This window comes from Phoca vitulina, unplaced genomic scaffold (genome assembly GCF_004348235.1).
Source record: "Phoca vitulina isolate PV1807 unplaced genomic scaffold, GSC_HSeal_1.0 scaffold71, whole genome shotgun sequence".
NCBI classification, from domain to species: domain Eukaryota; kingdom Metazoa; phylum Chordata; class Mammalia; order Carnivora; family Phocidae; genus Phoca; species Phoca vitulina.
Window position 1 is genome coordinate 12,923,422 of NW_022589774.1, and position 14,075 is coordinate 12,937,496.

General features: G+C 36.3%; 1 protein-coding gene across 5 annotated transcripts in view; it reads left to right on the top strand.

Annotated features, from left to right (window-relative positions):
* ODR4 (odr-4 GPCR localization factor homolog) overlaps positions 1-14,075 on the top strand; it is a 108,104-nt gene that overhangs the window by 43,368 nt on the left and 50,661 nt on the right. For 2 of the 5 annotated variants that reach the window (XR_004297977.1, XR_004297978.1), the window contains 3 exons: positions 349-496; positions 2,130-2,166; positions 3,223-3,269. Coding sequence is in view for 2 of the 5 variants with exons in the window: in XM_032393224.1 (XP_032249115.1) it covers positions 2,130-2,166; positions 3,223-3,256 (71 nt within the window). In the remaining 3 variants the exon portion in view is untranslated. Of the gene's footprint in view, positions 1-348; positions 497-2,129; positions 2,167-3,222; positions 3,286-14,075 lie in introns of those variants that run through there. The other 3 variants (XM_032393224.1, XM_032393226.1, XM_032393225.1) reach the window with 2 other exon arrangements.

Consider the following 14,075-nt stretch of genomic DNA (forward strand, 5'->3'; position numbering starts at 1 on the left):
TTTTACAATTTATACAATATTTTCATTTTAACAATTCAGAGACTGAGGTGAGGTTCAGGAAAGTGACATGCTAAACCTAGTAGTTAGTGGGGCATATACATATTATGGGGGAAGATATTAATGAAAGGAAGTGATTGAGTATGTAGAAGCAAGAGGGATGATTGTACAGAAGCAAGAAAACGAGTTTAAGATTCCTGAGGATAGTCTCTAAAGCATAGGTAGCTATTGGCCTTGAGAGAAGGAACATTAATATAATAGCTCAGAAAGTGAAGAAAATTGGTGCAAGTGCATATGGGCTTATAGGTTTGGTAGTGGAAAGTTGAAGATGATCTTATTTGATGCCTTCAGATTTCTATGAAGTTGGAAAGGTCATCTGCTGAGAGGAAAGAAAGAGAATAAAGATTTCAAAGAATTGTTGCCAAGAGTGGGAGATCAAATTGACCCAAGAAACAGTGGGATTACCAGGCCACTGTGTACCAGTACAGCCTCATTTGAGGTTAGTAATAATAAATGCATGAAATCGTGTGATTTTCCCTCAGTACTCTGTCTTCTCAGATTTAAAAAAAAAGTGGTTTGTAGGTCTTGTCTAAAAGATAAGTTGAAACCAAAGAAGGGCTAGAAAATTTGGGATTGGCAAGAGTATTATTTAAGAATATTATTTAAATGATGAACCATGAAATCTAAGCTGAATATAAAAGGAAGTGAAGAGGTGGAAATGGGGAGTTTGGGGGGGGGGAAGAGAACGAGAATGCTTTAATGAGTTAGAAATGGAAAGAGAGAGAGAATGCTTTGATGATTTGGAAATGTAATGTAAAAAGACCAATGGAGTGGAGGTCTAGAAGAAATCAAAGACCCAAATTTTTACAGTCGTTTACAAGTAAATAAGGAGACATGATTGTGATCATAAGTAAGAATGCCTGGAATAGTGATTTGGGAAGAAATAACACATAGATGATAGCAAATGACATGAGTGGCTGAGGTGAAGTATTATTGAAGGTCAAGAGAAGAGGAAGTCAATGAAAAGAGAGTCCAAATTATAGGAAGATGGTCTGCTAAAATAATGATAACACCCAACATGATAAAATTTGAAGCATATAGGAAGGCTGTGTGAGTAGAATATCTAATTTTTGATAAATGAGGGAGAATGATTAGGTCAGTTGACAGTTACAAGACTGGAGGAAAAGTGATAGCATGAGCCTTTAAAAATACCTAAGATTTTTTACAGAAGCAACTAGTCATAATGATCTGGAGTAAAGGAGAGTGTTGAGAATGATATTTGGATTTTTGAAAGAATAATCACTTGAAAGTGATAAAGGGAAGGTATGCCTTCTTTGAAGAATGAGGTTTCAGTTATGGAAGATATGGAAAGAACGTCTGGGGAAAGGTTGAAAGTAAAGGGAAGTATGTTGCTTTTAGACAGGAAGGGGAAGGGAAGTGGGTGCAGTAGAGTATTATGGCAATGGCAAGTTGGGAATGGGCAGGTACTAGTGAGGGGGCAGAGGTGTGGGGAGCTCCCCCTTTAGATGTTGCTTGTAATGAATGTACAGTTAAGTATCCTTTAAGATTTAATCTCAGTGATTTTGAGGAGGTTGGATTCTGGGTCCATTGATCAGAGGACTCACTCAGACTAAGTGAGTAGTTATTGCTGCTGCAACAAATTTTGGTAACTGCACCTATATGGCTTGGAGGTGGGAAGCAGTCCAGACAGTGATGTGAACAACTAAAGACAGCAAGGCCAGGATAGGAGCATAGTCTACAGTTATGAACTTTAAACATTCAGCCTGACATCCCAGGGATAAATACAACTTGGTCATATTTTATCTTTTACATACACTGTTGGATTCAATTTGCTAATGTCTTATTTAGAATTTTTGCATCCAAATGAATAAGTGACATTAGCCTACGATTTCTCTTTCTCATTTACTGTTTTTCTAATTTTGGAAGATTACACTATCAAGATTATCTTAGTTTAATAAAATCAGTTGGTGATTATTCTCTCTGTTTCTGCTGTCTGGAAAAGCCTATATAAAATGATCTGTTTCTTGTCAATTTGATAGGGTTAACTTATAAATACATCTGGATCGGGATAATATCTTGTAACTACTTCTCTGGTTTCTTTGCTTCTGCAGGATTATTCAGACTTCTGTTTTTCTTAAGTCAATTCTGGTAAGTTACGTTTTTCTAGAAAATTTCGCATTTTGTGTGTTTTCAAATTGGTTGGCATTAATTGTTCATAATGTTTCATATCTTTCTAACCTCAGTTATCTGTATATGTCTATCATTTTACTTCCAACTTTTCTGTGTCCTTACACTTTAAATGTATCCATTCTGAACAACAAGTACCTGGGTTTTTTAAAAGTCTAAATTGATAATATGTGCCTTTTAATGAGTGAACTTAAATCATTTGTTTCTTGTTACTATTGTTATATTTGGAACTATCTCTACTTTAAATTTTCACTGTGGAACTGAGGAGAGTAGTAAAATAACTCCAGTTTCAAATGGATAGCAATTCAGTGCTATTTCTCCTCAGGAAAAGTCAGATGATGGTTTAAAAGTTTTCTCCATTCCCCCACCAAAGTGAAAACAACAAAATAAAATCTGTAAATCCCGTTTCTCTTTAAATGCTCAAAGTATGAAAAATGATGGGCAAAATGGCATCTGCATTTATTTTTAATAAATGTAAATGTACAGCCGTGGTTTTCTGCTTCTAAACTTCTGTGGGTCTTACACAATTTATTAGTATTACGTCTCTGTAATTCAAGTTACCTAGCAAGTTCAATTTCATGTGTTATTATCATTGCCTGTTGAAAGTACATTAATTTGCTAGAACAGGAACCCTGTAGAGGGGATAATTATGTCTTGTCAGCAATGAATAAATGTCAGCCTTAAAAATGAATTATTGTTTTTGATATAGCACGATTAAATCAAGCTAGTGTGTGCTCAGGGATTGGAGTGGGGAGTGGACATTCTGAGAAATAAAATAGCCTAGGGTAAAACACCTGGTTTTATGAAAATAATTTTTTAGAAGCATTGTCTTATATGCTATGAAAAAAAAAAGCCCTGAAAGATTAAGAAAAAAGACTTTGATACTTGGTATAGTTGAGAACCTCAAGTAAAAATAAAATTTAATGTTTTCTTTAAATGCTATTGCCCAAATAAGGAAAATCCATAATCGAAAATTGAGTTTATGTACTATATACTTAGACCTGTTCTCTCTACCAGGACCATGGCCACTATATTAATTTTGGAGTTGTGAGACTTACTGAAGCTTTATCTGGATGCCAGGTAATTTTTTTCCCCTGAAGAATTAACATTTGGACATGAAATATGTTAAGACAGATCTTCTGATTTTAGGGAATCCAAAATTTGGTTGCTAATGTATTCTTAGTGTTAAAGAGGTTGGGTTGAAAAACTGGAAGTCTTGAGAATAAAGGATTGAGAGAGCTGGAAGGGTAGACGGCTACCCTTCATCAGAGAATGGTATATTGAGACTGAAGATTTCAAAAAGGGAGTTGATAGTGAAAGTAAAAGGAAAAACTGAACAGAGATGACAGTGTGTGTTAGCTAACTAGAGGGGCATGAATGGATAATAATTTCTTCACTGAAATCCAATATCAGCTGGGTTCCAGAATATAAGACCTCAAACAGTAATAAATAAACAAAATAAAAATGAGTCCCCGTGTCTTTCAACTTCAGGAATGCATGCTCTTCTAGATTGTAAATCTTTTGAGAAGAAAGAATGACTATATCTTACTCATTTTTATCACCCTCTATTATCTAATATACAATTCCTTGTATATATTAGACACTCAAAATTTGTAGAAAACAAATGTACTAAAAGAAAACAAAGAGAAATCAAACTTTCATCATGAGATAAAAGTTTACTAGATATAGTTGAACAGCTAAGTATATGATCATGATTATATTGTACAAAACAATTCAGTATAAAAGTCCCCAAAATTCTGTAGATTTCTTTCCCATTTGTGTGTTAATCTTTATTTCACATGTCTGTTTTTAGAACTGATTTAATTTATACTTATTGTGATATCTACAGTCAATCTGAAATGGCAGTTTTGGGGATCTCTTTCATTCAATTCAAATATATATAATTTTTAATAAGGTCCTTATATCCAGGAATGTGAGTGGTGTGTTTGGGGTAGATGAATTGCATCCCACCTTCTTCATAAATTAGCTTCTGTTTACAGGAGCATATCTTTAAGATCTTGTATCTGTGTACTGTATGCACCATTTTACTTCATAAGTACCTACTAGTAATAATAACAATAATAACTAACATTTGAGTAATACTTATATGATAGGCACTATTCTAACTAGTTTACATGATTCACTCATTTTTCCTCATAGCCCTATGAGAATGTGCTATTATTATCCTTATTTTACAGCTGAGGAAACAGGTATAGAGATGTTAACTAACTTACCCAAGATCACAAAATTAACCCCAGAAGTCTGGTACCAGTGCTCAGGATACTAACCACCACTACTAATATAGACATGGATATAGATATAAACATAGATGCAGGCATTATCTATTGCTTGTTTAGATGTCTGTTTTCTTTACCTTAAGCTCCTTAAGGTCAAGAACACTACATGGCACATTGCAGCTTGTCCATAAATATTTCAGGAACAAATGAATGAATGAGCTTCACACTTAGCAAGATAATTTTACTGTTCCCTAAAATTTTCCTATTATTTTAATATTACTTTACAACTGACACTGTTGGCTTCTTTCAAGTCTATTCCAGTTATTATTTGGGTGGTTTATTATGAGACATGTTATGACATTTTAGACCTTTACATTTAAAACTTCATTCTTTTGCCCAGACAAAAATGATCTCTTCCTCTCCTCCTGCCAAATATAATAGCAGAATGAGTGTTTACATGAGGGGAGTTTGTAATCCAGGATTTCTGCAGCAGCGGGTTTCAAATATTCTAGTCAAATCCTGCCTTTTGTCCGACTGTTCCTGATGAGTGTTACCATCAAAGCTCCATTCTGGCATCCATTAGTCACCAAGTGCTTATTTTGAGAATGGTTGCTATCATCACTTGCTCTCTACACAGGTGCCACCTAGTTACTTTTGTTTTGGCAGTTATGGGTTAAATACATTCCTGGGTTTAGTCCTGCTTAAGCTTGCTAGCTCTCTATTTTAAATTAATGCACGGTTAATATAAGAGTAAAGCTTTCATTGAAGGAATCTTTCAAAGCACTCATTTTTATTCTTCTTTTCCATAGATGAATCTTCTTTCACTGGTTAGCTATGCTTTTCTACCCCTGCCCTACAAAGCTGTACTACCTTATAGTTAATAATGACTAGTGATTGAGAAGAACTTATATTTTATTCTTAAAATATTGTTCTCTTTAGAGATACCCATTTCATTATCATCCCTCACTGTCTTGCCCTCAACTTTATTTACTTCCAGCTCATGGAATTAATATCAATCTAAAGAGCCGTTCCACTAGGGAGTGTTTTCATTATAAATATCTCATATAAGGATCCTGCTTTTTTGCTAAGACTTTTGGAGTCCAGTAATTCCTTAACAGAGAACTCTATAAAGGATTAATACATTTGTTAGCAATTGTTTGATAGGAGAAAACATGTTGAACTTTTTTTTAAAGTTTCTTATTTTATATGTAATTACCCTGCATATTTCTCTCCTAGCACTTTTCCTCCTTGTGATATGTCTAGAATTTATCAACTTGGAAATAGGCCATAGTGTATTTAAAATGTCTTTCCCAATTTATAAAGAGGAATAGAAGATGGAATTTTAGGTTCATTAAAAGAAACAATACCTATTGCAATGACTGTATGTTAGGGACTGGTCAATATAAGCTGGCCATAGTTAGGAATTCTATATTACCCATCTTTGTATCACCAATATATACTACAATTACAGAAAACTTTTTCTTTCCCATTCTTTTCCTCCTCTATTCCCTTTCTCCAGTTGAGACACAGAATTTTACAGTCTAAGAGAGAGGTGAAAATAGAAATGTACATTTGAAAGTGATCTGAATATAAGTGTTAAGATTATGGACAGAAGGCTGTTACCTAGAATGAGGGTTTAGAGAAGAAGACTATTTCTACTTTGAAGAAATAGTCAATATGATAGAAGGCAAACAAGCAGAGTGTGTTTTTGAAGAAGCCAAAAGAGGTGACTCAAAAAGAGCAGAGGTGGTCAGTTCTGACATATGCTTATAGGAGATAGAATAAAATAATGAATAAGAATTGGCCACTAAGTTTAACAAGATGACTACAACTGTAATTAGAGTGCTTGAGACAAAAGCCTGATTGGAATCAGCTGAAAAAAAAAATGGAAATGAAGAATAAAGATGGTGACTTTAGATAGTTCTTTTGAGAGACATGATTGTATAGGAAACCAGAGAGGTGAGGGATAGCTGGAAATTTTAAATTATACTTGGGCATTTTTTAAAAGTGGACAATTTTAAAACTCATTTATAAGCCAATATGAATAGTATGACATAGAGGAAGGGAGAAACATGATGCAGAAGAGGGAAAATAATTGCAGGAGAAAAATGACTGTGAGTGAGAGGGTTAGCTCTACTGCACAGTTTGGTCATGGCTCATAGCTGCATGGATGCTTTGTTCATCATAGTGTCAGTGGAAACAGTGTTTACATGCAGGTACACATTTTATTTTATTTTTTTAATTTTTATTTAAACTCAATTAATTAACATATATTATTAGTTTCAGAGGTAGAGGTCAGTGATTCATCAGTGTTATATAACACCCAGTGCTAATTATATCATGTGCCCTCCTTAATGTCCATCACCCAGTTACCCCATCCCCCCACCCCTTTCCCCTCCAGCAACCCTCAGTTTATTGCCTATGATTAAGAGCCTTTTATGGTTTGTCTCTCTCTCTGATTTCGTCTTGTTTTATTTTTTCCTCTCTTCCCCTATGATCCTCTGTTTTGTTTCTTAAATTCCACATGTGAATGAGAACATATGATAATTATCTTTCTCTGATTGACTTATTTTGCTTAGCATAATACCCTGGAGTTACATCAGTGTTGTTGCAAATGGCAAGATTTCATTTTTGTGATGGCTAGTAGTATTCCATTGTGTGTGTATATATATATCTTTTTTTATCCATTTATCTGTCAATGGACATCTGGGCTCTTCCCATAGTTTGGCTATTCTGGACATTGCTGCTATAAACATTGGAGTGCAGGTGCCCCTTTGGATCACTATACTTGTATCTTTGGGGTAAATATCCAGTAGTGCAATTGCTGGGTCATAGGGAAGCTTTATTTTCAACTTTTTAAGGAATATCCATACTGTTTTCTAGAGTGGCTGCACCAGCTTGCATTCCTAGCAACAGTGTAAGAGAGTTCCCCTTTCTCCACGTCCTCGCCAACATCTGTCCTTTCCTGACTTATTAATTTTAGCCATTCTGGCTGGTGTGAGGTTGTCCGGTTTCATTCTTCTACATGTGGCTGTCCAATTTTCCCAGCACCATTTATTGAAGAGACTGTCCTTTTTCCATTGGATATTCTTTCCTGTTTTGTTGAAGATTAGTTGACCATAGAGTCAAAGGTCCATTCCTGGGTTCTCCATTCTGTTCCATTGATCTCTGTGCCTGTTTTTGTGCCAGTATCATACTGTCTTGATGATGACAGCTTTGTAATAGAGCTGGAAGTCCGGAATTGTGATGCCACCAGCTTTGGTTTTCTTTTTCAACATTCCTTTGGCTATTCGGGGTCTTTTCTGGTTCCATACAAATTTTAGGATTATTCATTCCAGCTCTGTGAAAAAAGTTGGTGGTATTTTGATAGGAATTGCATTGAATGTGTAGTTTGCTATAGGTAGCATAAACACTTTAACAATATTTGTTCTTCCAATCCATGAGCATGGAATGCTTTTCCATTTCTTTGTGTCTTCCTCAATTTCTTTCATGAGTGTTCTATAATTTTCTGAGTACAGATCCTTTGCCTCTTCGGTTAGGTTTATTCCTAGGTATCTTATGGTTTTTGGTGCAATCGTAAATGGGATTACTCCTTAATTTGTCTTTTTTTTGGTCTCATTGTTAGTGTATAGAAATGCAACTGGTTTCTGTGCATTTTATATCCTGCCACTTTGCCGAATTCCTGTATGAGTTCTAATAATTTTGGGATGGAGTCTTTGGGTTTTCCACATAAAGTATCGTGTCTTCTGCGAAGAGTGAGAGTTTGACTTCTTCTTTGCTGATTTAGATGCCTTTTATTTCTTTTTGTTGTCTGATTGCTGAAGCTAGGACTTCCAGTACTATGTTGAACAACAGTGGTAAGAGTGGGCATCCCTGTCGTGTTCCTGACCACAGGGGAAAAGTTCTCTGTTTTTCCCCATTGAGAATACTCACTGTGAGCTTTTAGTAGATGGCTTTTTATGATTTTGAGGTATGTTCCCTCTATCCCTACACTGTGAAGAGTTTTAATCAAGAAAGGATGCTGTACTATGTCAAATGCTTTTTCTGCATCTATTGAGAGGGTCATATGGTTCTTGTCCTTTCTTTTATTAATGTAGTGTATCACACTGATTGATTTGCAGATGTTGAACCATCCTTGCAGCCCAGGAATAAATCCCACTTGGTCCTGGTGAATAATTCTTTTAATGTACTGTTGGATCCTATTGGCTTGTATCTTGGTGAGAATTTTGGCATCCATGTTCATCAGGGATATTGGTCTATAATTTTCCTTTTTGGTTGGGGTCTTTGTCTGGTTTTGGGATTAAGGTAATCCTGGCCTCATAGAAAGAGTTTGGAAGTTTTCCTTCCCTTTCTAGTTTTGAAATAGCTTCAGAAGAATAGGTATTAGTTCTTCTTTAAATGCTTGGTAGAATTCCCTTGGGAAACCGTCCAGCCCTGGACTCTTATTTGTTGGGAGATTTTTGATTACCGCTTCAATTTCCTTGGTGGTTATGGGTCTGTTCCGGCTTTCCATTTTTTCCTGAATCAGTTTTGGTAGTTTATATGTCTCTAGGAATGCATCTATTTCTTCTAGATTGCCTAATTTCTTGGCATATAGTTGCTCAAAATATGTTCTTATAATTGTTTGCATTTCTTTGGTGTTGGCTGTGATCTCTCCTCTTTCATTCATGATTTTACTTATTTGGGTCCTTTCTCTTTTCTTTTTGATAAGTCTGCCCAGGGGTTTGTCAATCTTATTATCCATTCAAAGAACTAGCTCCTAGTTTCGTTGATCTGTTCTACTGTTCTTTTGGTTTCTATTTCATTGATTTCTGCTCTAATCTTTATTAATTCTCTTCTCCTGCTGGGTTTAGGCTCTATTTGTCATTCTTTCTCCAGCTCCTTTAGGTGAAGGTTTAGGTTGTGTATTTGAGACCTTTCTTGTTTTTTTGAGAAAGGCTTGTAATGTTATGTACTTCCGTCTTGGACTGTCTTTGCTTCATCCCAAAGATTTTGAACAGTTGTGTTTTCATTTTCATTTGTTTCCCTGAATTTTTAAAATTCTTCTTTAATTTCCTGGTTGACCCATTCATTCTTTAGTGGGATGCTCTTTAGCCTCCATGAAGTTGAGTTCTTTCCAAATTTCCTCTTGTGATTGAGTTCTAGTTTCAAAGCATTGTGGTCTGAAAATATACAGGGAATTATCCCAATCTTTTGGTACTGGTTGAGACACGATTTGTGACCCAGTATATGATCTGTTCTGGAGAATGTTCCATGTGCACTCCAGAAGAATGTGTATTCTGTTGCTTTAGGAAGGAATGCTCTGAATATATCTGTGAAGTCCATCTGGTCCAGTGTGTCATTCAGAGCCCTTGCTTCCTTGTTGATCTTCTGCTTAGATGATCTGTCCATTGCTGTGAATGAGCTGTTAAAGTCCCCTACTATTATTGTGTTATTATCAATATGTTTCTTTAATTTTGTTATTAATTGGTTTATATAATTGGCTGCTCCTATGTTAGGAGCATAAATATTTATAATTGTTAGATCTTCTTGTTGGAAAGACCCTTTAAGTATGATATAGTGTCCTTCTTCATCTCTTATTACAGTCTTTGGTTTAAAATCTAATTTGTGTGATATAAGGATTGGCACCCCAGTTTTCTTTTGGTGTCCATTAGCATGATAAATGGTTCTCCACCCCCTCACTTTAAATCTGGAGGTGTCTTTGGGTCTAAAATGAATCTCTTGCCAACAGCATATTGATGGGTCTTCCTTTTTTATCCAACCTGATACCCTGTGTCTTTTGATTGGAGCATTTAGCCCGTTTACATTCAGAGTAACTATTGAAAGATATGAATTTAGTGCTATTGTATTACCTGTAAAGTCACTGTTTCTGTTTATTGTTTCTGTTCCTTTCTGGTCTGTGTTACTTTTGGGCTCTGTCTTTGCTTAAAGGATCCCTTTTAATATTTCTTGCAGGGCTGGTTTAGTGATCATAATTTCTTTTAGTTTCTTTTTGTTCTGGAAGGTTTTTATCTCTCCTATTTTGAATGACATCCTAGCTGGGTAAAGTATTTTGGCTGCACATTTTTCTCATTTAGCACCTGAATATATCATTCCAGTCCTTTCTGGCCTGCCAGGTCTCTGTGGCTAGGTCTTCTGCCAGTTTAATGTTTCTACCATCGTAGGTTATGGACCTCTTGTCCTGAATTGCTTCCAGGATTTTCTCTTTGTCTCTGAGATTTGCAAGTTTCACTATTATATGATGGGCTGTTGACCTATTTTTATTGATTTTGAGGGGGGTTCTCTGTGCCTCCTGGACTTGAATGCCTGTTTCCTTCTCCAGATTAGGGACGTTCTCTGTTATAATTTGCTCCAATATACCTTCTCCCCTCTCTCTCTTTTCTCTTCTTCTGGGATCCCAAATATTCCAATATTGTTTCACTTTATGGTATCACTTATCTCTTGAATTCTCCCCTTGTGATCCAGTAGTTGCTTACCTCTCTTTTTTTCAGTTTCTTTATTCTCCATCATTTGGTCTTTTATATCACTAATTCTTTCTTCTGCCTCATTTATCCTAGCAGTTAGAGCCTCCATTTTTTTATTGCATCTCATTAATAGCCTTTTTGATTTCAACTTGATTAGGTTTTAGTTCTTTTATTTCTCCAGAAAGGGATTCTTTAGTGTCTTCTATGCTTTTTTCAAGTCCAGCTTTTATCCTTATAATTGTTATTCTGAACTCCAGTTCCAACATCTTACTCATATCCATACTGATTAGGTCCCTGGCAGTCAGTACTGCCTCTTGTTCTCTTTTTTGAGGTGAGTTTTTCTGTCTTGTCATTCTGTCCAGAGAAGAATAGATGAAAAAGAGAACAAAATACTAAAAGGATAACAATGACCCCAGAGAAATATAACTAAACAAATCAGAAGAGACCCGAAACTGAAAAAAAATTCTTTTTAAAGATAGAATATTGGCGCGAGCCAAGCTACTCATGCTGTTTGACAAAGTCCAAGTATGGGGGACGATCCTGAAAACAGGAGACTCCACAGCTGGCTCCTGCTATTCTCTTTCATTTTGTTTATGGCAATCTTTATAATTGTGGGAATATTTCTGGGCTGGCTCCTGCTATTCTTTTTCATTTTATTTATGGCAATCTTTATAATTGTGGGAATATTTCTGGGGTTTCATGATAAAGTGACTACTCATCTTACTTACGCCTATCTAAGCAATCATAATGAAACTAATTCCACGAAGAATTAGTTTCTATAGAACAAAATAACAAGACGGTCACGCTCTGTCTAGCACCTTTCTCTTTGCATACTGTTTTTTAGTTTTAGCGAAAGCCAATAAGCAGAAATCAATTAAGGTAATGTTAATCATTACAAAGGAAAAATGAAAGAAGGCTATGGCTGTAATCCAGAAAATGATCTAAGATTTGGAAAAACAAAAATATCCTAACATATAAATAAAGTTCCTCCGAGGCTGTCAGGAGGAGATGCTTGCAACCTGATCCTGTGTCTGTGTCTCCTCATTCGCTGACGCCGTCCTTTCCTACGAGAGACCCACCCCGGCTGGAGCTGGACTCCGGCAGAATATAATCAGAGAGGTGAACAGAAGAGAGCAATACACTTGATTCTGTGTGTATTTTGGTCTGTTTGTTAGAAAATTAAATCCCAAAATTGTAAAGAAAGAAAAAAATATATGTACAAAAATAAAATTAAATACAGTGAAAGGATAGAATGTAACTGTAAAAATGAAAATTAAAAGACAGGAAGAAAGAAAGAAAGAAAGAAAGAAAGAAAGAAAGAAAGAAAGAAAGAAGAAAGAAAGAAAGAAGGAAAGAAAGAAAGAAAAGGAATATAAAGAGATAGGTGAACAGAACAGAACAATACACTATATCCTGAGTGTATTGTGGTCTGTTTGTTAGAAGAAACTGCATCTCAAATTTGTAAAGAAAGAAAAACTTACATATATACAAAAATAAAATTAAATATTGAAAGGATAGACTGTAATTGTAAAGATGAAAATTAAAAAAGACTTTAACAAGCAACAACAACAAAAAAAACAAAAGAAGAAAAAAAGAGAAAATATGATCCGACAGGTAAAGAGAAGAGAGCCATACACTAGATTCTGTTTGTTAGAAGAAATTGCATCCCAAAATTTTAAAGAAAGAAAAACTCATACATACACAAAAATAAAATTAAATAGAAAGGATAGAATGTAACTGTAAAAATGAAAATTAAAAGAGATTTTTAAAAAAGAGCTGATGAAATAAGAAAATGGTTGAAAAAGGAAAGAGAAAAAAAATAATTAAAATTGAAAGACTAAAGAATCGGGAAAAAACCATAAATTCTATATACTATTTTTCCCTATCACTGGAGTTTTGCAGTTCTCTATGATTGGTAAACTTGGTTTTAGCTGGATGTTCTTGCTGATCTTCTGGGGGAGGGGCCTGTTGCATTGATTCTCAAGTGTTTTACCTGGATGGAATTGCACCACCTTTGCCAGGAGGCCAGGCTAAGTAAGCGGCTCTGGATTGCTCTATGTGGCCTTTGTTCCCTGACGGCTTTTGGTGCCACTTTAGAGGATGAGAATGAAATTCTCCCAATCTCCAGACCCAGAGCCCAGAGCTTGGGGCCCCACTCCTCAATGCACCTGCAGAGAAAAGCAGTCAGTCACTCCTGTCTCCTTGGCCTGCGTCCACACTCTGCACTCACCCAACCTGTGACCAAGTGTTTCTATCTCAGGCACACAACCGCATTTCAAGTCTCCAAACCCTGCAGGCTCCTGAGGTGCACACCTGCACCGCTCCTCCCAGGGAGGGATGGGGGTGGGGGTCTTACTGCTGTTCTGCTGCTCCCTGGGCCCCTGCTTGGAGAGCAGTCACCCAACTGTTCCCCAATTTGCATTATATGGCAACCCTGAGCTGAGATCCCACTCCTGGGCTTGCTGATTGCAGCCGGCTTTCCTGCTTCAATGCCTGGGAGCTCTGCTTCAGGGATCCTGAGACCACACCGTCCCACCTAGGATTATGCCTGCTTTGCCACCTGAGCACCTTTCAGGCAGGGACGTCCCTCACCAGAGCAGACTTCTAAAAGTTCTGATTTTGTGCTCTGCTGCTCTATCACTTTCTGGTGCCAGCTTTTGGAGGCTCCCTCTCCCCGTGGTTTATCTTCTGATGACATATCACCTTGGATTCACTTCTCCACGCTTCTTACCTTTGGCGCTTATCTATTTGTAGAATTGCAGCAATTCTTTTCTTAGATCTCCAGTTGAGTTCACAGGTGTCAGAATGATTTGACAGCTATCTAGCTGAATTCCTGGGACCAGACAAAACTAAGGTCTCCTACTCCTCTGCCATCTTGGACTATGCTGGTGCACATTTTAGACTGGTGATGGATGGGTGAGGTAGGGCCTGTTTGATAACTTCTATTTTCTCAATGAAGTATGAGGAAGGTGAAGTGCTTGGACTGGGGGAAAAGGGTATGAAAGATTTAAGGAAAGAGAAGATACAAAATCTTCATTTAGGATAGTGGAGACTAGAACTGTGACAAATGTCTGATTTGAACATTCATCTCCCAGGGGGGAAATAAGCAAATCTGTTGTTGTGTTTTTTAAAAGATTTTATTTATTTATTGAAAGAGAGAGAGTGAGGG